General features: G+C 35.5%; 1 protein-coding gene across 1 annotated transcript; it reads right to left on the reverse strand.

Annotated features, from left to right (window-relative positions):
- Positions 1-1,200: 1,200 nt before the first annotated feature.
- LOC122051240 (callose synthase 5-like) lies at positions 1,201-26,939 on the reverse strand. Its single transcript, XM_042612258.1, has 41 exons — positions 26,675-26,939; positions 26,274-26,395; positions 26,088-26,184; positions 25,865-25,975; positions 25,613-25,741; positions 25,427-25,519; positions 23,786-23,877; positions 22,925-23,057; positions 22,688-22,825; positions 22,535-22,611; positions 22,345-22,420; positions 22,143-22,271; positions 21,959-22,073; positions 20,697-21,031; positions 19,375-19,427; positions 19,219-19,279; positions 19,041-19,122; positions 18,910-18,959; positions 18,705-18,791; positions 15,054-15,176; positions 14,885-14,979; positions 14,707-14,791; positions 14,464-14,624; positions 13,568-13,691; positions 13,327-13,421; positions 13,110-13,233; positions 12,877-13,028; positions 10,996-11,105; positions 10,744-10,869; positions 10,606-10,674; positions 10,335-10,524; positions 5,901-6,012; positions 5,696-5,815; positions 5,502-5,617; positions 5,329-5,412; positions 3,504-3,616; positions 3,206-3,435; positions 2,207-3,004; positions 2,033-2,083; positions 1,676-1,861; positions 1,201-1,568 (listed from the first exon to the last, which is right to left on the reverse strand). The coding sequence occupies exons 1-41, from the start codon at positions 26,693-26,695 to the stop codon at positions 1,338-1,340; spliced, it is 5,496 nt and encodes a 1,831-aa protein (XP_042468192.1). The 5' UTR covers positions 26,696-26,939; the 3' UTR covers positions 1,201-1,337.

Here is a 26,939-nt window from a genome sequence, read left to right on the forward strand (position 1 = left end):
GCATCACCAAGCACAGAGAGGGGGAGTTAGAAAAGGAGAAGAGGGGAAACTTAAAAAAAAACTAACATTTTTATTTTACATTGTATGGATAAGTTAAAAAAATTTTAATTCATGTTCTTATTGATTAAAGAGAAAGCATCATCAACGAATAAGAAATATAATGAGAGTAGGCTATGATTAAGAGATATTGAAGAGGAATATATTAGGTTTTATAAAATAACATTCATAATTAAAAATAAATTTAATTTATTACAAAAAGAGTCTTTTTTATGATTCTATTGAGATCTTTGAAAAATCTAGAATTTTGATAGATTGAAATCATGTAAATATTTAATCATGTGTACCCTATTCTTCTTAAAAATATACATAAAAATATATTTAATATATTAAAAATAATAATCCCAATTTTTACCAAATGAGATATTGCACAATCTTTTATTAAATGGGCACTATTTTTTTCATTCTCGTTAAAAATATATATATTTAATATATTAAAAATAATATGTCCAATAAAAATTAGAGCCTTAGGCATTTAAAGATATATTTAATATATTAAAAATAATGAGTCCAATAAAAATTGAACCCTAGGCATGGACTTTAAAGACATATGCATAACCATGCCTGAGGGGCAGATACGATACCCTGCTGTTTAGGCGTAGCCACAATATCACCCTTAACGCAGGCTACCGTTTTGTTGGACTTCACCTGCGGTTCGAATGCTTTGCCATCTCTGAGGCCACCTCCGGCGCAGTTCGTCGACGGCGCTGAAGGGATGTTGTTGGGGAAGTCACAGAGTCAAAATCAAAAGCTGAGGGATTTTGGCCACCACATACAGCACCGGCACCGGCAATACTGCCAGCGACCGTAGATGACAAGAAAAGCGCCATCACGGCGGCTATAGCGAGAGACCCCAATGTCACCATGGCTATAGCAGCAAATGATGTATCACATCACAATTCATTAGCAAGAATCACCATGTTCTTTACGGCAAAGGGGAGATGGCACCACGAGAAGAGAGCAGACCCAAGTGATCTGATTTGAGTTTTATTATTATTATAGTAGTGAATATTCCAGATTATTAATTGTTCTTTCCACTAACAATTCAAAATTTCCACCAACCTTATAATAAAAAAGGGAAACGATATTGGCAGCGAGATCTAATCGAATGGACAAAAAAGGGAACTTCATTGACCATTGATGTAGGAGTTTCTTTTTCCTTTTTATTTCGGAAAACCATTGGTGTGTTTCTTACCAACACATTGGTTGAATCTAAGTAAATGCTACAGTAGTTGTAGAATAGGCAAAAGTTACAAAACTATGCACAATCATCACTCGGTTCAGTTGTGCTTCTTACCACCAGCAAGGATACGCGATATTTGGAGCCCTCGGCTGAAGGCTTGGTTGAACAGCAGCCGCGTCTGGAACTCGTAGGCGAAGGGGAACCAAGCGAGAACGGCGACAGGAGCAAAGATCACCAGCCCCATCACGTATTCGTATCCCCTTGCCAAAGCCTTCACCGACGGCCATAAGCCCGCTCCGTTAACCAGGGGCCGCAGTGCCTGTGATATCTGTTACAACAATAATGGGAATAAATTAGAACCAACAGGTCCAACACTAAGTGCTATAGAAGGAAGAAATGACAGTGATACTTCAAATTAGATAGCGATGTGGTTACCTGCACCAAGGCCCATCCAGTTGGCATGAAAGCGAGGATACTGACAAATATATCACCAATGGTTAGATTAAGAAGGGCAAAGAGGACGCCCACCGTTCCCACTAAACCAATGAAGAGCAGTAATTTAAGAAGTCGGAACATAAGCTGGAAATCGGCACTAAACTTCTTCCTACCAAGTGATACCACCTGCGTATACAAGAGTTCTATTAAGAATGTTTTTTTAATTATTACTATAAAATACCAATAGAGAGAACCAAAGTTCACCCTGATATGAATTTAGATAGTAATAGCTCACTCTATTAAGCTAACAATAGAAAATGGAACCCAACATTACAAAAATTATAGTTGTTTTCTGACCTTCAAAATTACAAATACTGCAACGATCACTAACCAGGACAAACCGTACACCTGATCAATGAAAGAATATTAGATGATAAAAATAGCGGAAAAGAGTTGCATTGCCATGATATCTATGGCAATCTTTCTCGCTAGTTTTTGAAGTAGTTTTGATTGAAAATTTGAAATACTTACGATGATGCTTTTATCATCATTAGCAACATGAAGGTGGTATACAAGGCCATATTGGAAAATGAAGAAGCGCAGAGTCAGGACAATCTCAATTAAACGACCAACAAACCCAGTGGACTGCAAGTGTTCTTGTTCTTCCCCCCACCAAGATTCCCAACTTTTGTTTGCTGGCACCCCAATTCCTCCTCTGCTGTTAATCCATTTGGTCCAATCGTCCCAGTCTTCCACTATCTTTTGCCATTCAAAGCCTGATGGGTTGAATAGGAATGGTGCAAATAACCACGTAATTACCATGAACCACATGGATCCAGTTAAGAACAATGAGGTAGTTGGACCTGCAGCAGCATTTCCATAGATCTGATAAGCTATCAGAACTATCATCAACTCTAACCCTTTAACAAAGTGACTCCTAGAATACAGTCTGTAGTTCTCAGCAAACTTCACATGCCGCACGACAAAACCTCTTCCAGTTGCTCTATATTTTGCACCACCATGCAGGACAGTTCGTCCAAAATAGTGTGACTTTGTTCCCAGAGAGAATGTGAAGAAAACTGAACAGAGCTGAAGTTGCATAATGATAAAGTCTCCCATCGCAGTTCTGAACCCTCGTTCTAATCCTAACTCCATAAACATAGGCAAGGCCATTAGTAGGCCTAATTGAACCACGGATTGTGATGCCATGGCTGACTCCAGAGCAGTGTTCCCACTCATTAGAGCTTCTTTCAAAATTGCAGCCTCAGTCCCACTTAATGACATGTATAGTCTTCCATATACGAAGGTGTAGACTATAATTACAACCACCTGCATAGTGTCCCTGGCTCATGAGAGGATCTTCACAGTATTAAAACAGGAATGTGTTTCTAGAGAATTTTTTTTATTGATCCCCTCACAAATCATAATTGAACTTGTTTCTATGTTCTTTGGGAGAGGAAATTGTTTCTCTGATTTTTCAGAATTTACAAGTTTTTGAGATTTATATCTAGTAGGAGGTGTAGAGGTTACCATTGAGCTGATATAAAATCCCACAGTAGTGAAGTAACATGACAGCATACGGAAGAAGTCAAAACGATGACCCAAACGATAAATGTCTCTGCTAAGTATTTGCTCCCCATTGCCGCAAGCCACTTTTGCTTCAAAGAGTGAGATTTGATTAAGTCCAACATCTCGGCCTTTCCCAACCTGGATGTACTCATGATGTGTGATATTTCCACGTCTCAATGTTGAGTTGAAGCCTGAGTGAAAATTGCTGTGTTAGGATGCGTATATGAATCAAGCTAAGAGAGACTAGCCGAAAATTCACCAGCAAATATATCCTCGCTCAAGTTAATTCCTCGAGATGCCTTGCTAATTCCACCCCTGGTGATGTGAAATATTCTATCAAAGACATCTGGGTGACCATAATGAAACCGCACTCTGATCAGATAGCAAAAAGTCAGTAAACAGATCAAACTTATTATATAGGAACAAAGAGTCGGCTAGATGACTATTGGATTAGAATGAAGAATTGAGAGTTACTTCAAAATTATGACATATTGAAGAAGTGGAAATTAAGCATACAAGATGCACAAATCACAGTATACCATCATCAAAATATGGACGTAACCAACAATCCTTATTTTGATCAACAAATATTATGACACCATCATTTAGCCAATTAAAAAGCTACGCATATTTCAATTTATAAGGCCAACAAACCCTATATGATGCATGTTAGCAATATTAAATTGCCGCCATGGGTGTAGCCAAGTTGGTACTCGGTTGGCAGAGTTTCTACAATGTTAGCAATATTAAATAAATAGGATTATTAATCTACAGGGTTTAATCTCGCATTAGTTCTCCTCCCACTGTTGCCAGCTATCATTTGGAATAGCTACAGCAGACAGTCTCTACCGTAGGAACAATCTTGATCTTGTTTCTTCATTTTAGATTCTTGATTTCTCTCTTGCATGGTGCTACCACAAGGACCAGTAGACAGACTTTGTTACTGCAATGCAACTCACAATCTTATCTTAGGCCCTCTTCAACATATTAATCTTGGCTTGCAGACTTCATTCTGACCTTGAAGGATCACCTGAATTGGATTTTTATACTGCAAATTGGAGTTTCCCGATTAACAAAAATCCTTTCCCTACCAGAAAATGCTCCTTCCCTGCCTCTACCACCGCCAACCTCGTGCTCACTCAACATCATCATCAACCTCTTGCCTTCCTAATTAGTAGGATCTTGCAGCTCTAGTTAGATAGTCGTGCTTGTTCTGCAAAATTGCTTAGGGATATCTCAGGGTGCCACTTCCATTGATCTCTAGAGAACTTGTTTGCAATCGGAACAAGTCTTGTCATCACTTGGGGCCATGTGGTGTCGCGTATCTCACTTCCTCCAAATCAACCCCAATGAATCGCACATCTGACTTTTCTTGACCAGTCGTCAGTCTCTTATCTAAGAGTGGCTGGTGACCTGCACAAGCTCAGGGAGACTTTGACTAGTGAAAGGAAACACCACTTTCTTTCCCCTGGTGGTGCATGAAATCTGCCACAAATTTTATGCTTAATCTTGGGTTACTACATCCCTAGTGAATAATTAAATAGAACAGAAACAATGCAATATTATTCTAGAATTTACGTCAATTCAAATTGTTGGATTCACATGCCAGCCAAAAGATCAACACAATGAGTCTGGCAATCATACTGAAGGATAAGAGAAGCCATAATTGTTCCCATTTTAGAAAACATGGGCATATCAGGAATGTCTCCTAGTCTTTCCATGTCTAATGAATTGGTTATCCTTCTTCATATAGCTTATATGGCTCAGCCATATGCTACTTCCTAGAAGGGTCTATTGAAATTTCTGCCAACTATCGTTAGCAGTTCCTCTAATTTCATGCTATAATTAGTGTGTCATCTTGGCCAACTACCTCATTAGTTCATGGAGGTAGATATATTTCTCATACGTCGACATTATCCCCTTAGTTCTAGATTCAGGAGCTACATTTTCTAATGATAAATCATAACAAAGATGTAAGAAATGAAAAGTATAGGAAAAACAAACCTTAACTTAGCTTGTCAATAATATCAAGAAGGCCATAGCAGATGGAAAATCTATGATTTTAAAGGAAAGAAAATACTTACTTTAATGGGCTTGCAAGGACTCTTTGTCCTATTGTCACAAAACTCGTTTCCTGGTTTGACATAAACCATGCCAAAGATGAAACACTGCAAACATTTAATAGTTCAATTAACTGACACAAATATTATGACAGGACAGGGATAATTTTCTTGGTTACCAATTATGTTTCTTTTACCTTCCTGTGAAAATATGCTCACGTACACCAAGAATAGTAGGTTGGTGCAATCCATGGTCTTCATTGAATTCTTCAAGAAGGTTGCGCATTTTAAGTGCTTCCTCCAAATAGTTATCCTATAGAAGTCATAAATAATACCAACATTTTAGGAGAAAATTGAGAAATATTAGGAGTTATTGACAGCTTCTCGTTACTTGATTCATATCAATAGTCTGAAGAGCTTCGCCGCGAGTAAAAATGATTGCATGGTTTTGATTTTCTGGTTTTCCTTCACCAATTTTTGCTGATCCAGGAAGCTTAATACGGTATATTTCCTGAAAATGACAACGTTTAACTAGTTCCACTATCTTGTAAGTAGAGTAGAAGAATTCAACATAATTTCTTTTTTTTTTACTTTACCTGGTCATGGTTGTCAACAGCTTTTACTAGAACAGAGTAATAGACCTTATGAACCTTGTCACCATCTCTCTCTTCAATTTCATCAATATATGCAACACGAAGAGAAGGGTAGCTGCATATTTGGAAGTGTTAACTTTCAGGAAAGATTTTTTTGGTATAACAGTAGGATTTTTTTTCCACAATCCCATAAGTTTTACATTTTTCAATAGTTTCATTAGATAGCTTTTGCTGTTATTCTACAAAAAAAAATAGCTATACTTAACCACTAATTCACATATTACAAAAGGTTGTCTTAGCCACCTGGTGCCTAATATGTGAGAGCAGGGAAGTGTAAATTATGCAACTCACCCTTGAGCAAAGAATAGCTTGAGCAAAGAATGAAACTTTTGAATGACTATATCAAAAATTGGATTAAAAAAAAAGGAAAGAAACATTTATAGAATAGCTAAATTGAGAGAAAAAATAATAAAAGATCTTATCTAAATAAAATGTATTAAAGATGAATGCAATATGGTACTAGTAAACGATAGAGAAATAAAAGAGAAGTGAAAATGAAGGTTTAAGTGACCAACTTAACTTAGGTAATTTAAGTGGGTCAAATGAGTATGAAAAATTAAATTTTTATCGTAGAATTCAAACTTCAGAAATAGAACAAGCTTTAAATGGGATGTACAATGAAAAGACCATTAGATCATATGATATTCCGATAGATGTATGGAAGTGCCTAGGGAAACAAATTATTGAATGACTTACAAAATTATTTAACATAATATTGAAAATAAAAAAAATACCTAATCAATAGTGGGTAAGTACACTAGTTCCCTTATATAAGAACAAGAGAGATGTACACAATTGTGTAAACTGCAGGGGTATTAAACTAATGAGTCATATCATGAAACTTTTGAAAAAAAGTAATAAAAAGATATTAAGGAAGGAAACATGATGACCGAAAATCAATTTGGATTCATGCCGGGAAGATCCACAGTAGAAGATATGCATCTTGTCAAATAGAAGCTATACATCTTGTCAAGTAACTAATTGAAAAGTATTGAAGTAAAAATAAGATCTACACATAGTATTCATTGACTTGGAAAAAGTTTATGATAGAAAAAAATTATATGAAGAATTCTAGAAAAGAGAGGTGTTAGTGTAACATATATTGAACTAATTAAAGATATGTATGAGGATTGTAACGACTAGAATGAAGATTTCGAGCAGATTAACCGAAGCATTTCCAATAAATAGAGGATTACATCAAAGATCAACTCTAAGTTCCAATCTTTTTTACACTAATTATGGACGAACTCATTGTACACATTCAAAATATAATATGTATGTTGTTTGCATATGGTATTATTTTGGTAGATGAGCTATGTGAAGGAGTAATGCTAAACTAGAATCTCAACGGGAAACACTAGAAGTGAAAGGTTTTAGGCTTGTATTTAGGACCAATTTTACAAAATGATGGAGGGATTGAGAGAGATGTCTTACATAGAATACAAGCAGGATGGTTGAAATGGAGGAGAGCGTTGAGTGTTTTATGCGATCGTAAAGTACCTCTAAAATTTAAAGGGATGTTCTACAAAACAACGGTTAAATCTGCTATATTATATGGTGCTGAATGTTAGGCTATGACTCGAGCACATGAGCAGAAGATGAGAGTTGCAAAGATGAAGATGTTAAGGTGAATATTAGGACATACGAGGATGGACAGAATAAGAAATGAGAGCATTAGAGAGAAAATCAGAGTTGCATCTATTAAGAGAAAACTCCGAGAGACACGTTTAAGATGGTACAGATATTTACTTAGACAACCAATAAATGCTCCAGGTGGGCGATGAGAAACTATGACAAATATGCACATCAAGGAAGAGGAAGACCAAAAAAAGACTTAGTTAGTAACAATAAAATAAGATAAATTGTATTTAAGTATAGATGATAATATAGTAGGGGATAGAGCCCAATGACATAAAAGAATCCATATAACCGACCCTATCTAATGGGATAAGTCTTGGTTGTTATTGCACCCTTAAAAAAAAGTAGAATGTTTTCTAGAGTTGAAACTGATGTGCGTAGATTATGTATGTTTCTAGGCATTGATTGTCGTACATTTACCTACATTTCATGAGCATAATTTATATTATCGCACCCTATTTCTATGTGATTTCATTATTTTTACTCTTTTAGTTCGGAGAATTGCTCTTTACTTATTTTGATTGATAGGACGTATTTTCAGAGTAAAAATGAACCATAAACCCCTTGGAATGTGAAGTTGGAGCAAGGAGCACGCTTTGGTCGTGTCCCATGACACGGGTGTGCTCCTACAACCAAGAAAGACGAACAATGGAGCAAAAAAAGGCTCAACACAGGCTAAGCATGCCTCATCATCGAGCCAACACACAAAGCATTCAAGAAGAAAAAAAAAGGGTATTCAAGAGACATCAAAATGAAGTTTTAATCAATGAACACGCTCCAGTTGTGTTTTATGACACGATCATGTTTGTACAAACGAAATCAAGTCCAAAACAGTGTTAAAATGCCACAAACAGATTCCACCATGGCCTAGCCGTGCCAGCAGGCACGACCGTGTCAATTTTGGCCATTTTCCAGAGCTAACCACCATCAGCTGTATCAGCTTGCCACAACCGTATCAGCTTAGGCCTAAAACTGCAGATTAAACTTCAAACAACCATAACTTTTGGCTCAGTTGGAGTTACGGGTCGTACGACCTATCAAAATGTAGATAATCTCAAGATCTACAAGTTTGCTTCAGGGTCCAACCCAAGAAAACCGGGTCTAAGGAGTGAAAAATCCATTTTGGCGGAGCCATGTAAATCTAACAAATCTAGGCAGTGTGGGGAAGATATAAAAGAGTCAAGGAAACCCTTCTTTAGATCATCTCCAATGGGATAGGATTTTCCCCTCTAAGGAAAACCCTAGAACAACCATCTTCATCCATCTCAACGATTCATCAACCTCCGGAACAAGGATTTCATCCGAGAAGACTGGCAACGCATTGATATGCATTCTCTTCTCTCTATCTTGTATATTGAGTTGTAGATTGTTATTTTCTCTGTCTCTTGGTTGTATTTCCTTCTCCATGAAGTAGATCTCCAAATTATAGGATTAGGGATTAGCCCTTTTGATATGTAAACATTATTTTGTTGAATCTATTGAGTTTTCATGTTTCTTATTCAATGACATGTGTGTTTGTGGTCAGGACCTACTATGTACATACAATCTTGATACCAAAAGCACAAGATTCGTATTCCATGAGGTGTAGGGATGAATCGAAAGGAGAACCCAATCCTCCGACATGTAGAAACTTGAGACGTGGAAAGTCGCCTATGAAAGTAGACCGGTATGCCACGAGGAGCAATAGGCTATTATAGATCTTAATGGATCAGTTCCAATTCATCACCACATAGTAGGATAAAGCAATTCAAGGGTCGTGGGATCATGTAATAGGGATCTCCTTAAGAAAGTAATCCTTCGAGTATGTCACTCTGAAAGAAGACAACAAATTAGAATGGATATGCCGATGTAGTTCAAAAGTTCACATCAGATACTATAGGATAGTCCACCTACATAAATATGAGGATAGGAAACCAAACATAGATTATGAGTTTACAATCATTGTGGTGAAACCGAAGTCTTAGAATCGTTTCCCCCAATTCCAACTTCTCCCTTTGACCACTTGTCTTTCCTTGACCACCTCTACTTTAGGCCCTCTCTCAAACCTACTCCTCTTTCTCTCAACTCCCTCTCTCTCTCTTCCTCCTTCAATCTCTCAAGCCACATACAAACTCGACTTTCTAGATAACTTGCTTTGCTAACTCAGCTAGTGCTTAATCACCTATGAATCAATATTTTATTACTTGACGACAAAACCATGCACTTGCGATTTGACCACATCAGAAACACGGGAAAGGAGCACAATTTTTGGTAAAACATAACTGTTTTCTTTGCAAATTGCAAAAAAAAAAAAAAATACTAACCAATAGCATCTTGATCCCAGATTTTTCCTTTTCTTTCTTTTGATTTTTTTTTTTGTTTTGCTGAAATCCGATAAGGTAGGATAATAAAGGAGCATAAAAGAAAATAATTAGCATATAGATTCAAAATATAGAAATGCAAATGCAGTAGTAAAAAAATCTAGAATGAAAAAGAAAATTTGGCCAATAATTACCATCTTTACATTGAATTTAAGAATTTAACATATTTATAACATAAATCTAACTTGAGAATTATCAGTGGCAGTTGTTTAAGTCAATTTTTTGCTGATAAATAGATCCAATTTAAGTATATAACATAATTCCCTACCCTTGAAATCTTTTTAAAAAATTTCTTCAGGAATTTTTTTGCACACAATATTTAAGTATACGAAAGAACTTCCAATAACAATGAACTTAGATGGTAGAGGGAAAAACGTACTTGACCATCAAATTCAAGATATCTGTTGCACGGCGATCTCCTGACCGTTTTTGATTGCCGTATATTTGGCAAGTTGCAATATATGTGAATTTCATATCCACTATAGCTTCAAGCTGAGCAGATAATGATCTTTGACTCCTCTTTTCTGCGTGTTCTGGATCAGCAACAGCTTTATATCCTTGAAGTATATCTGCATGTAAAATTCATGAGTAAGTTCTACAAAATCTCAGGAATTAAAGGAATGCGGCCTCGACACAAAAGGATCTCTCACCACTTTCTGGAGCCATGTCAAGAAAAGCTTGAAGTTTCAACGCTCTCCGATAATACATCATACCTCTAACTGTGCCATGTGAGACAGATCAACAGCTGATCTATAAATTAAAATAACTAGAAATATAACTTAAGGTACCAGTTCTACAAAGAGTTTGTCCCCTAAGAGAGGCCCAATGACGAAGTTGTAGAACATTCTCCTCATTTGACCAAACCTCACCCTCATGTTTGCAATTGATTCGCTCCACGAAATTATTCCATTCATCTATCAAAAGCCATCAATTGCGTTGATTCCATTAACAGATTATGAATATTGAAAATGGATTAATTCATAGTATAGCAAATTAACAAGTTCAGATTTATGATATCTATAGAAGAAATGGATCAAAACCTGGATAGATTTTTTGCAGATAAAATATGATAGACACCCCATCTTCATTCTCCAAATCAAGATCGTTGTTAGAAAATACAGTCTCCTCACTGTAATAAGGGGTCATTACACTGCCAATGACACAGATTCATAAATATGTTCTTCATTTTGGAAAATACACAATAAAGTGATTATATAAAGTAGGGCTTACCAAATTAACGCCTAAGTCCAACAAAAATAAGATTTTTAACAAGTTCTAGCCCCTAGTTTCAAAGGGACTAACTTTAATCAAACTTCCAAATTGGTAATAAAGCTAGCCAATTAGTAATTTATTAATACAAAATTGCCCAGTTGGTAGTTTAGCCTAACAATTTGTTAAACATCAATCTCAATATTCAATTATGTTGTGTTCAGCCTACTGATTCACCCCTATCAAACTTAAGTTGAATCCAACCAAAAACTAGACATCAGATCCAACAATAGAGAGTTGTGTTAAATTTTTTAAAATTTATTTATGTTGACTAAGCAAATTTGCATATGTGCCAAGAACAATAAAGAAACCAAATGCTTATTGATTCACCCTTCAAAGTATGATGTTTTTAATTGAGTTAACTGACACTATTTAAAAAGATTGAAGGTTCCAAAAACATTGGTTGTATTCTTCAAAAGAGTGACCACTTCTCTTGAGAATCACAACAATTGACTTATGAATTCTATACTCAAACATGAACACTTCTCAAGCTTCCATCAATCAATCATACTATCATGCCTCACTTGAGAGAAAAATTAATTTCATGGCATCTTGCTATACCAATATGTTATTCACTTTTTAACTAAGGTTAGTAGTACTCTGATGAAGATGTACCCAATTTGCCATAATGATTAGGTAGGAAATAGCATTTTTTTTTCTTGGACAAAAAATATTGAAGGAGAGCCTTGGCACAACGATAAGTGATCACGGGTTTGAGTCGCAAAAAAAGACTCTTGCAATACAGGTAAGAGGTAAGACTACATACAATACCCAATGTGATCGAACCCTTCCTTGGAATCTCGCATTAGCGAGATCTTCGTGCACACTGTCTTTTTTTTATTTAAAAAATATTACAAAGAAATTAAATGCATGATTAAAGAGTGCAAGTACTAATTTAAAATGCAACCTTTTCCTTAATATACTGTAGAAGCTCTTTTACAATACATGAATATTCAGAGTAATAATAGTCGATGATTCAATATTCAGAGTAATAATAGTCATTATCATTGTAAACCATTTTAGAAGTATTTGTGGTCGAATATATGAATCTTATATATTCATCGAGTTCTAAGCAAGGCTATATCACTCTTGATGTTGTAGGAATTTTTAATGTTCTCAAAAAGATACTAAAAAATGACGAGGACGAGACAAAAACAAAAGAGCACATGGAACTCTTAGGAGTTAGGATTCACATGGAGACCTTATTCGGCCCAATCTAGATTTGGAGGGAGATTAAGGCATTTAAATGAAGGTTCTTCTACAAAGTTGTTTTGTCAAAAATATGGACTTAGTAGGAGCACTATATATTTTGCAAGTCATAAAAATATGGTACTAGTGAGCAGTGTCTTAGAGTGTAAATAAAACAGTTCGTTGCAACATGATAAACTCAAATAACTAAATTTGATTGCTAATTGTAAATTAAACAATCAATGTGGTAAAAAGGTGATGCGCTCATCCCAGCGCTCCCGCCAGGTCAACACGGAGAAGGTAAATCACGGGTGGCTACTAGCCATTAGTGTAGTGGCCAAGGCATGGGGAAAACATGCTTGGACACGCCCAGTTTCAACCTCATGATCTAATATGATAATACCTCATGCCTCAACCACCGCACCATCCTAAGGGAACGTAAATTGAACAACCAAGCAGCATACCTGAATGATAACATTTTCCGAACTCGAGGTGCACGTGGCATTTCCATGAATAAAGAGTTTGAGAAAAATGCTATTCTTCTACGAGCTTCAAGGTTAATAGGTACATCTATTGCAGATTCTTTTACTGTCAATAGGAGGTACAACCGATTAATCTGCAATGTAGGTTATAAGCAATTCAGCTATAAATAAATATGATTTCCAACAGAAAACAACAAACATTAATTTACATCAACCTGTTCTTCCCAATGTGGTGTAATCATTGGTGGAAACACTATTGATGGTTTTGAACCTGTTCCCGCAAAAAGTTGCCCTCGAGGTACAGAATATTTATTACTGTGGCCAAGCTCAACCAATTCTCTAAAAGCAAATCCAATATTAAAGGTCAAACAGTAATCTTAGAAACAAACAAGGCGAAGTCAACCATTCTGAAACATATACTAGCTCACTAACCGAATCTCATGAACCATCATATCACGGGTGACCACTTCCAGCATGTCTTGAAGCAATAGAACGACTGTTTCAAACTTAGACGCATCACCCACTTTCTGCAATATTAAAAAGAAATAGGAATGCCATCCTACTTTTGAAACAAAAAAGTTTCTTTCTCTTGATGAAACCCAAAAAAAAGCGTTGTAAGCAGAATAAAATGATACAAAGATATAGAATATTAAAGATGGAAAATGTGACTTACCAAGATTTCTAGAAGTTTGACAAACTTTTTGCACAATGTTGGCAATGCGCTCATCCTGAAGTTACTGAGGAAGGCATTCTTTGCTATGCTAGCTTCAATTTCCCTAATAATTATGCCAATGATCCTGTCACGGAAGGATAAGTTTAAATTTGACACATAATGACACCAGGTGGAAATCAATTTTATATGAAATATGAGAATATCTAGCCTTTAGTGTCTTATCACCCATTAAAACATGCTCTCAACATGGCATCAAATAAAAATTAAGGTGGATAATTAAAAAGAATTTTGGCAGATTAATTGTTGCCTAAGAAAATGAACTATGAGAACGATTCAACAGATCACTATGGATGTCTTCTCACATATGACTGCAGTATCCTATCATATGTGCAGATAAATATCCTAAATTGCCTTAATGAAGTTAATATGGTAATCCTTGAAATCTAAGGTCCCTTTAATGTCGTTGCTTATTGAAGAAATAGACTTTGCAGTTTAAGCCTCTTAAATTCCTCAGTGCCAAGATAATCTTGGAACAGTTCACCCAGTCCTGTTGCTATTGTGTTCTGAGCTAGTTTAAAACAGTGACTATGAAGGTGATTTAACTCCAGTTGTGAGCAGAGAAGCTGCACATACTCTAAGAATAATGTATCGATCCATCTAACATGTTAAGATCAAGGTATGTGATTTTTTTCTGGTTAGGAAAGCAAAATAAGTTGCAAACTAAATTTTCCAAATCATCTTTCCTAGCACCCCCATCATTTGCAAGTATATGGAAAAAGGAAAAAAAAAAACTCTAAACTTTAAATTGAGCTGATGGAAATGGACAAGTGTCAGTAGACACCGTAAGGTGTGAAACAAAAAAAAAACCAGGTTAGAAGAAAAAGGGTGGAGAAGACCTTTTCTCATTCTCCCCAACTATCAGAAGATCAAGTACTAGTTTAAAGGACTCATAGCATTCAATGACAGCACATTTCATATACTCATCCACACAGATTCTTTTCCAAAGATCAGAGTCCTTTGATTGAAATTGTGCAGCCATATCCAATGCTATTGGTATCTGTTCCACAAGTTGATAAATTACTGAAAGAAAAAAATGACATTAACACGATAAGAAGCACCAAATCAGTGTTGATAAAGACCTTGCTAGCAAGTAGGAACGGTGGCCATTGTATTATCTTGAGGCTAGGATCTGAAGAGTAAGGGACTAGCAAAAGATCCACCTCTCTGAATTAAAGAAGGAAAGCAATATGAATCTTCCAGAACAATTAATTGAAAAAAGTTGGATGTAGCAACAAAAGTAGCATAATGAAGCCTTACCTATCATTTATAAGATCCTCTTCTCGGAAACTACATATTACATCATTCCATAGCTGAGCAAACTTTGCTGCCTCAGTTCTCTTGTTTGGAGATGCCTAAATTTTGGTAGTTTTAGATACAAGGCACCAAAACTGTGAATACATTTCCATATTAATAGTTGCAACAGAACCTCAGAAAAGTGCTTCGAGAGTGAGAATCGCCTTTTACGAACTTTCTCAGCTGGTATAAGATATGTGTTGAAAGCTCCAGGCAAAGAGTGAAACCTTGATCTCAGCATGCTAAGTGTCCGTATCTATAAAAATATGGAAGCAGAAAGCCATCCATCAGATGTGAGTTAATTAAAGAATGAGAGAGACAAATTTTCATCCCATACACAGAATCTAATGGGATAGAAAATTATTCTAATCACTGTGTATTTGGTTTATCAGGTTATTAAATACTGTCAATCTATGTAAAAATGAAACAGAGAATTATAAAAAAGAATAACTTCTTGGAAACAATCTGAGGTGAAAAAAAGGTGTCTCAAAGTTGATCAACTAACCAATGATATCTCAAAAAAGCTCAGCTTTAGGAAATGATTCAATTTAAATATTTATACTCTTCTCACACCCTTTTTTTTTTTTTTTGATAAATAAAAATATATTAAATCCAAATAAAAGGGCTACAAAATGGATCAGGCAAGCCCAATCACTAACATCAACCGTCCCATATAGCTAATGAGAAGCCATCAAACGCTCACCCCAATCAAGTCACTAGTCCATGCGAAGTAATTATGTCTGACGCAATATCACATCAGAGTATACTCCCAAAAATCGATACACATGAGTTTTCACGCTCTTGAAAATTTTCTCAATATCTAACTGCACCTCTCCAAAGAAACTATTATTCCTTGCTCGCCAAAGATAATGAATCATTAAAGACAAGACTAGACATGCCTTGTTGACACCCTACTCCCTCGGTAGTATCTCCCAAAGACTCACATCATCCGCTCTCCTATCGCATATGAAGTCATTCTCTAATCCTCCTCCAAAGTTCCGCAATAGGGGGGCAACCAAAGAAAAGATACTCTTGAGACTCTAGCACCTGATGACGGCAAAAGGTGAACTGTCGATCCTCCAAGTACTCCTGTCTATATCTAGTGGGAAGATGTCATTGCATCAACATCCAAAAGGTAACTGCATGCCTTAGCTGAATATATGTCTTCCACACTAACTGAACCCATGGTTTCTTAGGGCTAGGGTGCCTAAAGAAATTATAAGCCCGAGCCACTCCATCATCTCGAGTAAACCAATCTATTGACATCTGTCTAGCAACCTTCGGTGTCCTAGCTACCAACAAGACAAGGTCCCGTATCCAAAGTAACCGCTTAATCAATGGAAAATTTGTGTGGACACCTCCCATGACCATGTATAAGATGGTTATACTTATTCTATGACAAAACCCCAATAGTCAATGAGCCAAATTTGGAATTGAGACAATCAATGTTCATATGTGTCATCTTGGGTCTGGCATGCATGGCTCAAGGCAATGCTAAGTAGAACTCAAAGCAAGTGTCTCATTTGCCCAACACAAGCTTGGTCATGGTTGTAATACCCCGGTTCTGAGATTCTGATTAAGTATGTCTTAAAAGGATAGATGGTACTATCCATATCACCAAGGTACACCTTCTTTTTTGGAAGCCCAAACTTAAGAACTCCAAAGTTAAGCCTGCTTGGATTGGAGAAATTTGATGATGGGTGACCTCCTGGGAAGTTTTTCCAGGGTGCGTGCGAGTGAGGACAAAGCACGCTGAAAGGACCTCCGGTGGTCTGTGGAGCTAGTCGTCAACCCGATGGGCAATTTTAGTGGCGTTCCCGGTTCGGTCCGAGTGGGGCCCGCCCGGGCCAGGGCGTTACAGATGGTATCAGATCCACCTTACGACCATGAATGCGCCTGTGGCATTTAGGGTTTAGCGAGGGAGATTCTGGGATTTGCCTGTGGTGTGATTCGTAGTTACACAACGAGGACGTTGTGTCTTTAAGTGGGGGTGATTGTAATAGCCCGGTTCTGAGATTCTGGTTAAGTATGGCTTAAAAGGTTAGATGATACTATCCATATCACCAAGGTGCACCTTCCTTTTTGGAAGCCCAAACTTAAGAACTCCAAAGTTAAGCGTGCTTGGCTTGGAGAAATTTGAGAATGGGTGACCTCCGGTGGTCTGTGGAGCTAGTCGTCAACCCGATGGACAATTTTGGTGGCGTTCCCGGTTCGGTCTGGGTGGGGCCCGCCCGGGCCGGGGCATTACAATGGTTCTTCTCACGTGTATGGGACGAGTCATACAAAGGTTAGTTCATTGGATCAAAAATTTAATAATAAAAAATAATTAAAACATAATATAGAAGATAAAAAATTTTAAAATACAAAAATCTCATTAAGAATTGATGAAGGACCGACGACCTGAGCTTCAATGCATCGTAACTTTTAACTCAAGTATAGAACGAGGCGCAATTTTTTTTAATCAAAGCTCGTTCAAATATCCAGATTTGGTACAAGGAATTTATAATCGACCAAGTTTCGGGTCCCAAAAAAATATCGTTTAGGACCTTTTCGGAGACTTCAAACATATTTTTTTTTACTATTTTAATTAGTATTTTTTATTTTTTTTTATATTTAGGGTATTTTTAATATTTTCATCTTGCAACTTAGGTTTTTGGATCTATATAAGTATCCTATTTAGTTGTTTGAAGATTATCTTTTGCTATTGAATAAAACATCTATTTTTAGTGAAACCTATTGACGGTTTCTCTCCGTTTGTCAATTTTTAGTCTTGTTTTCTCCACAAATCTTTTCTAACTTCAGCTCGCAAGATAATCGTTATTTTGCCCGGAGACAAGAATTTATTAAATATTTTCACAAATATTTTAGAGTAATTTGTGAGCATTTAAAAATAAATAAATTAGTTTAAATACAAAAAGGGTAATATATGCAGTGTTTAATTCTCCACCCAGCATAGCAATGTTTTTGACATAGATGGGATTTGAACATGGGAGCATCGATCTACTTTGACATTAAAGATGTTAAAGGTTTAGTAACCACTCATCTTTAAAAAAAAAAAAAAACCCCTCTTAGAAAAGAGAGCAATCTATACATTTATATTCTCACTAAGAAATTATAACCCATAAGTTATTTGGAAAAACAATATTTTCAACTTCGACCTAGCAATTCAAGCCAGGCATCAAGTTCATAGAATGTCAAATATCGTCAGAATTTTTGTGCATCAATCATAAAATATCCAGTTCAATATAGCATCTTAGTGATTAATGTTACGATCACAAAAGAAATCCTGGATAATTTGCAAAAATAGGACCTAAAGAAACCTTCCTACTTGGACAACTTCAGAACATTATGTTGCCCAACTGTTTCTGTTGAACCTTATTTTTATGAGGAAAAGAAAATTAAGAAACAACTCTTCTTCCAGTGTATTGTGGAAGCAAGCTCAGTGCTATGCATGGTATCAATACTAGTCAATGTAAGAAGGGCAATTGCTGCTGCCAGATGCACAATTTCAGCTGGCTATATGGCCATGATGTGCATTATCATCCAGCGTGCACTAAAACAGTCATTTCACTTTCACGTTCTAACTACCTCTAGTTGCAAGGGTGAAATAAGATTTTCAAGTAACTCAGAAATGACATCGCAGTATTCCAAGATGTGACTACCAAACTAAAAGTTTCATTAAAAGAGAAACGAGAACAATAAAATAACAAAGTGTCCTCGGTTTATTTAATTAACAGGAAGTGAAATGGAACTGATTAAAATGGATGGTTTTGCTGGCCCATACCTCTCCAAGTCGACCAAATGCTCCAGAGCCACCTCCATATAAGGTGGAAAAAATTGCATACCATATTTGGGTGTCCATGAAGTACACCTGCCAGAGAAAAATTGCCATGTGTAATTTATTTTTTGGCTTCTGAAACACTAGATCGAGAAAAAATGATTAGTATACACTAGATGTATCCAATTAAAGAAGAAACATGTTGACTTACCAATATCACGGGAGCCCATAGTGAAACAACAGACCCAAGACTACCAGAAGCTGCATGAACCAGAAGCTAAACAGCTTGAACAATTTCTAATAAAAATTTAAAAAAAAAAAGAAGGGAAGAGAAATAATTACAGTTGGGGAAGAATTCATGCCAGGCATAATGAATGTTGTGCACATTCATTATAACCTTTGTGGCCATTACTAGAGGTTTTATCTGCCAAAGAACAAACAATATTTTGGTAAGAGTAAGGTAAAATGATATTTTCCTTAATATAGATCAAAAAGAGTAAGAACCAAATGGAGAAGGCACCTGAAAGAAATAACTGAAGGCAAATTTGCATGTCAATAGCAAAACCCAGAAAAGAGTATACCTAGAAAAAGAGAACATATCCAGGTAGCAGTTTCAGAGATGCATAAAAATATTCCTATATGTCAAAAGAGAATCAATCTTTTATGGCAAACTCACTTGAATAATGTAAATTGACTCTCATGCATACCGCGGCCCACATAAACTCTTGGCTGAGATAAAGATGTTAACTTAGTTGAGAAATCTACACATTTTTTTTTTTTAAAAAATAGTGTTTATATTGAACTCTATTACAAGTATTTTACATCAGCTGTAGCAACAAAAGTACGTCATATGAAGGAGAATTGACACATCAAGTGCTAGCTATAATGATGGCAATAAAATAATTTGTTATCTTTGTTGAAGCCTGGTAATTCCACTCTCATACTCTCATAAACAGGCATAGTTCCTGGTTCTCAGATCTTTTCACTCAGATCTTTACGCTTAAGAACAGTGAGAGATTCAAGGTTTAATAGTTGGACCATAATCCCCGCTATTTGAACAAATACTTTTCAAAAACTATTATTTAACATTTATAGTTTCATCTACATACTAGCTTTGAATATATAGGATTAATATAAGCATATCAAACTCTTCATCATCATCATACCATAAAACATCAAAAAAATGTATATGAAGAATGTTATAATAATCAATATGCTATATTTTATATACAGCAAGTGATATCTTTTATAAGACAGATGACAAAATCAGAAAGTCAGAAACTATAAAAGATTCTGCTTCATGGAAGTTATAAAGAATTCTGGTATAATCCAAAAAAAAAAAAATCTTTTATGGTATTTGTATGAAAAAAAACAATCTACTTATACTGAACGCCAAGCTTTAAAATGTCTATGTTGCAATATACTTCATTTGGTTAGGGTTCTTAAGATGGAGTTCTTACCAATTTATGCCAACACGTGGTGCATTAGACAACATCAAAATGATTCCATTATGGATTCACAAAAAGGAGGAAGGATACAAGCAGATGTATTTTACATTGGACAATATGTGTCAAATGTACAGTATAACCCCAGAAAATCAAAAATCATTTGCAAGCTGACTTAATTCGATGCAGTTTAATTTTTCAAAATGTCCATTCATAGGTTTATTAAACCAGTAGGGGTTTCGAAATAAAAATGGAACCAATAGGATCAGGCCAGTTTTTTTTTTTTTCCCAAAAACCGACTCAGTTCCACCCTCATAAATGGTTGGCCGAAGGTGTCATTGGTTCTATTAAGAAATTAAAAAAAAAAATTATGGTCTACACTGAAACAAATGCCAACTAGAGACTTATTCAGTATTTCCATGGGTTTTGTTGGATGAATGGCTTGACAACACAGGTTTCTGCAACTTTGTTATTTGAATAGACTAAGTTCTACACAATTTAGATTTCACAGAAGGCCTAGTTATTAGTATAGAAGAGAAAGTAATATATCTACCTGAGACCACCACATTAGTAATCGGATTATATGCCAATCTGAATTCTCTATCCATCTTCGGAGCATAGGAAACAAGAACAAGAATGCTGCCAATAAGTTTGGTAACATGTATAATGCCACCGTTATGATATATAAAGGTGGAACCCCTTTTACTTGATGTAGCCACTCTGTCAAGGCTTCCCAAGGAAGAGTTATATTTGATGCTGAATCAACATAGAAGAGAGGAAGAATTATAACCCATGCAACACTGATGAATATCTTAAGAAAATTTCGTAAGACATCAGTGAATTTCCTTCTGTGGTAGCCAGGGAAATTTAGAACAAGGTCAAGAACACCTGTAATGGCAAAGGATGTCAACGATGTCAGTGATATTATTGAAAAAAAAAACACGCAAAAGAAAATGAAGCATAAAATAGCAACAGAAATACCAAAAGTCTGATAGCTAAAGGATCTCATAGCTGAAATTTAACCGTAGGTTAGAGGAAAAACACAAAACCATCTAAGTTTTAATTTTGTCAAAAATAGCAAGGAATAAATAAGGACCAGAGTTTTAAAAAATAATTGAAGTAAGATTTTCCACACGATTAAATATCCTTCTGCCTAAACCTTGGTGCAACAACGTCCAAAACTCCGCACTCCTTAAGCCTTTACGTAAAAAATGCATTACATTTTCTAATTGCTTGTTATGTGTCACATAATATTGCATCGACTGTGTTTTAGAATTGGAAAAAAAAAAATCTTGACATTTGACTAAGTTCTCTGGCAAGGTGACCAAAAGAAGTTGTTATCTTCTTATTTATGCTAAGTGAGTGAAACCTCTCGATCAGGAAAATACGGAATAGCTTCCAAATCAATCTTAACCTATTGATCCACAATGAATAGTGTGCTGTCACCAACACAAGCTACATACAATCACAGAACTACTGTACTAGAGTCCTGAGAACACATTCTTCTATGTTCTAAACAAGAAAGCAAAGACATTGGCTTAAGACTTTCCATATCAAATTATCTTCCATTACCATCTCCTAAAGAAAATTCGGCGCTTCAAAGTCAATGAAGATCTCATGTAATTAAAAAATTCCAGTCAGAAATTCTACAGGAAATTATTTATTCCAAATGATTTTTCATATAATATATCCTCAACAAGATCATACACGGCAAAACGTCCATCAATGTTAATTGCAGAGTTTGACTTCAAAGTCTAAACATTATAATAACAAAAACAAAGGTGCAGTAAAAATTAAACTTTAAAATGATCATACTTTGAAGGAGGCGTAAAAGCGCCGCTGTAATAAAAATACTAGAAATTGAGTATAATATATGTTTCTGAAATATATCTGTCAGTGAATATCCACTCCAGGCCACGATTAGCATTGCCTGGACATAAATAAATTTGGATTATAATCAGGGATGAAATTTAGAAACCATATATGAACTTAGTAATACCTGTAGTGCAAGTATATAGAAAGTCCACATGCGATCAAAACTCCTAAATATGTGCCAAAATGTTCTTGTTTCGACAAAACTCGATTTTCCTGTGCTCTTATTAGAGACATTTTGTAATGCACTTGCTGCCTGTGATATAGCTTACCAGTGTGACTCTATTTGCATAACTTCAATTCAGTTATAAACATGACAAATTTCATACCCTTGTTTCCCGTATGGCTTTAAAGAAATCCCCATCATCCTTCATTGGCCACCCCAAAGAAAAGCAATCAGAAAACCTGATGATTAAGCAATTAACTTCAAGAAAAATAAATAAATAGAATATACAAATTCTTGAAAAAAAAAATGTAGGGACAAATTATCTATTAATTTGAACAAATTTCTTAACAAACCAGAAGTATTCATTTAGATCGTCATAATTGCACCAAGCTGAATGTGGGGCTTTTCCATCGTTACTCTTTTTAGCTTCCTAACAAATACAATCAGCAGACAGTCATTCAAATGTGATTATTTAGTTTTATCCAAATTATTGTAACTATGCACACCTGTTCAATCACACGATAAATTGGACTGATCACTTTCTTCAGGAATGCTTCATCATCTCCCCCATATGAAGGCCTGATATTCTCACCCGTCACAACACTGACATTCCCAGCTAGTAGGCCATTCAGCTCATATGCCATCTAACATCAGCACAATTTTACTTAACAAGAAATCATTTAGAAAATAAAGTTTTCCAATCGAAGATAAAATAAAAGCACATTTTGAAACAGGGATTTCACATTATGGAATATGTAGGCCAGACATTCAGGCATAAAGCGGACGTTGGCAGCTTCTCCCCATATAAGAAGAAACAACCCCATATAGAGGATCTTCCTTTGCTGGATATCTTCTTGTTGTGCACCTTGTGGAAACCTGAATAAATATTCAGACAACTTTTTGTAAGCAATTTTAAGCATTGAAAAAATGGTAGTTAGGATTGTGATCTGAACCTTAGGATCTTATGGTCCAAACAAACTCAAATGATGTAGATCCCAAATAGGAACTAAATCGGCCGAGAGCTTAGGAATCTACATTCTAAAGATAATTAAGCTCCCTCACACTTCCTCATCCTTCATAGGTTAGGATCTCTATCCTATTAATCTGATAATGAAATATTTTATATTCATTAACAGTTTAAAGCTTGACATCTGTTGGAAATAGACAATCTTTTTATGTCATATCATTTTGGAAAACCTTTAATTTGGAGTTCATTTTAACTTTTAATTAGTAAATCATTTTCAACTTATATCAATTGTCCATCTTATTAATATCATTCAACATATAAAAAGGTGTTGCATAATGATGCCACACATTAAGAACTGAATTGCTGTTCACATCTATAATATATGAATGGACTAAAAATGTTTAAAGATTGTAAATGATATAGTTTTAAAATTTTATATATTTTTTTCTATATTTTAAAAAAAAATATATGACAAGTTATAAATGTAAAATATAGTTCTAATATAATAGATAATTTAATTAAATTGTATTTTTATAATACAAACACCTATGAATCTCTCTCTACTTAGGATCTCAAGGACCTCAATCTGACGATCTTTGTTGAAACAATAGGCCCAAACATATTTATGAGAAAATACCTTAAACTATGCCTGCGTCCTAAAAATTTGCACCACTGTTTGTAGTTCTTGAAAAGTTTATTGATAATTGCATCAACAGCTCGAGCATCCAGCTGTGGCAAGGAACTAGCTTAGCTAAAACCAGGAGTTTATATCATAAAAATACTAGCAATTCAAGAGAAAGAATACAAAGTCAAGCAATCAAGAAACTAATAAATTGCTCATCAATTATACACCTGATGGATGCATAAATCAGAAACCATAATCAATGTGGACACACAAAAGCAGGATGACGACAATTATGGAGCTTACTAGCTTACATCCTACCATACCAATTTCACCGCAGCAAATTTGGAAAAAATGAAAATGATGAAAGAGACACAAATTACGTACCAACTAAATTAAGCATGTTCTTTCTAAACCAGATAAAAAAAGGAAAGCCCGGTGCACGAAGCTCCCGCCATGCGGGATCCCGAGGAAGGATCCATTGTACGCAGCCTTACCCTGCTTTTTGCAAAAGACTGTTTCCAGGATTCGAACTCGTGAGCTTTTGATAACAATAATTTTACCGTTGCGCCAAGACTCCCCTTCTTTCTAAACCAAATAGTAGTAATTAACTTTTTTGGGTAACCATGATAACTATACTTTGGCTATTAGCATTAAATGCTATGACTGCATAGCTAGTTCCGTTGAATGTAAGAATCTCTACTGAATCAGCTATAATTTGCATAGGAATTTGGACTTCCACATTCAGGTAATATCACTGCAGATACTCCTCATATAAGGTACATCAACATACAAACATGGTATCCCGGAAGTCATCACTTTCTTAGACGACTTTATGGTAGCCCTGTGTATGTGTGATACTCAATATGCATGCCCCATGACTTTCTCAGGTATTATGCATACTTTTATTTATAATTTTTTCTAGCAGTAAAATCCTTGTTTGATATATGCACTCTTAGTGTATCGTAATTTTGACAATTGTCTTAAACTTTTAAGTTGAACAATTTTTTATTCATTACATTATTTTAGCATATAACTTGCTCAAGATTTGTTCTCACCAAAAGCACAAAATCTAACAAGTAGCATCTAGACTGACAATTAGTTCTAATATTAACAAAACAATCTTTGCGAGGACTATATTATTCACTTTGAGAATGATGACTTACAAACCATGTAACAGAACCATGCAATTCCTATCAACAGTAGATCTTTGAAAGTGTAAAAAATGTAATTTGATGACTCTTTAAATTAGTCTTACTTATGTTTCTTTTATTTTATTGTTCTCATTATTTTTTAAATTTTAAATAGTTAATAATCCTCCAAGCAAATATCCTAGAAAAGATCTCCTACATAGAATCATGTACACATCGCTCATAGAGATGCATTATTTAATTGTCAAGAGAAACAGGGTAATAAAAAAATTTAAACAATAATGCACTAGCTATTTGTGTTCGATAAGGTTTTGAAGCCTAGCTTATGAAGGCAAATGCTATCTGATGAAGTGAACAAAACCACAAGATATCAAGTATCTCTTCAGACATGAATAGATGAAACCATCAATAAACATGTCAGACAGTATCTATACTTCTCGCCAGTGCACCTTTCCAATTTGAAAGCATGAATGAGTATTAATGCAACTCAGAAGCAAGTGCTTGCCTTGTTAATAGGCTCAGGTTTTGGTGTCAGCCTTATGTGAACATTGGCAAGGAGCAGGATCAGATGCTCTCTTTGATTCCTTACACTATCTCTCTGTAAACAAAAAATAAAATCAATTTGAAATTATAGAAAAAACCAATGTTTCATCACAAAGAAACAAAAAAAAAAACCTTAAGAACCTTCTACCTGAAATCCAAATACAACCCTTAACCAATCAAGTAGGTCCAAGTCCCTAGTCTTATGTCTTTGCTGTTCAAAGGAAGCGGGCCAATTCAAACCTCTCGTATTCCTCAGGGCAGTGACAGCTGCTTTAATCTGAAAACAATGAAGGCGCATTAAGGAACCGATTAATTAGAATCTAGAACGAGATATACAGCTCATGTCAGCTAACTAACGATTGACAAATATTTTGCAAGTACGATGACTGAGATAGAATACCTCCTCAAGCTGCATAATACTTTGTGAAGCACCAGCAGCATCCAAGGGAAGGATGTTGTACGGCACATAAATTTCTGTCTTTTCTTGGACATCTTTTGCAGCAGCAATAATCTATCCAAAAGGTGTAGACAAGACTTATAAGAGAAAAGTTTGTGTATAAATACAGGATGTTCAAAACTCTTAGGGGATAAGATAAATTAAAAATAAGGGCAACTAAACAAACCTCCGGAGCAACTTCTTCAACTTTTTCAGTCTTATTAACAGCACAGAGGACTTCGAAAAGGACGCCGGCTGTTTGATAAGCTTTTGCAAGTTGAGCTCTGCCAGGAGGAATAAACATTATTGATCATTGATCCAAAAATCCATAAAATGTCAGGAAATAATAGACACCAAGTGAAGTCAGGCTTACCTATCTGCTTGCTCGCCCTTGTCCAGAGCACGAACGTAGTTCTCATAGTATTGCTGATAGAAGCTCTCGATCTCTCGAGTATCACTCTTTTTTACCCGTTTAGCAAGACTGGGTGAATTGTCCTAAAAATTGGACTCAAATTATTCTACTAGTCATCGAATAAAAATCGTCTTATTCACAAGTCATGACAACTTAATGCAGTAAATTATAAGAAAGATGGAAGCAGAGAAGAGAAAATAAAGAATTTATTTTCTCTAGAGCAATTCGCAATAAGAGTAAATCTTATGAAACTGGCAAACAGAGCTTAATGCCGAATTCATTATCACCCGCTGAATGGTACATAAATATATATTTGGCGAAAAACAACAAATTGCGAGGTTGAAAGAAAAACTATAAATTACCTGAGTATAAAAAATCGTCATTCACAATTACAATCAGGAAGCCTTGCGAAAGCTAGGTTTAACAGAAAACCTCTCAAGTTAGTTACATCTAGGGTGGACGAAAAATTAAAGGCCAGAAAGTAGTTATCCATCCAGAAACAACATGTTTCCTTTCCCAGTGATACATCCAGAGCGATCTACAGAGATTAAAATCAAACGAATACAAAATTTGAGCAAGAAGTGCCCAATCTTGCAATTAAGGCACAAGTAGCCACGCGACAGGGTT

This window comes from Zingiber officinale, chromosome 1B, assembly GCF_018446385.1.
Source record: "Zingiber officinale cultivar Zhangliang chromosome 1B, Zo_v1.1, whole genome shotgun sequence".
Lineage (NCBI taxonomy): Eukaryota > Viridiplantae > Streptophyta > Magnoliopsida > Zingiberales > Zingiberaceae > Zingiber > Zingiber officinale.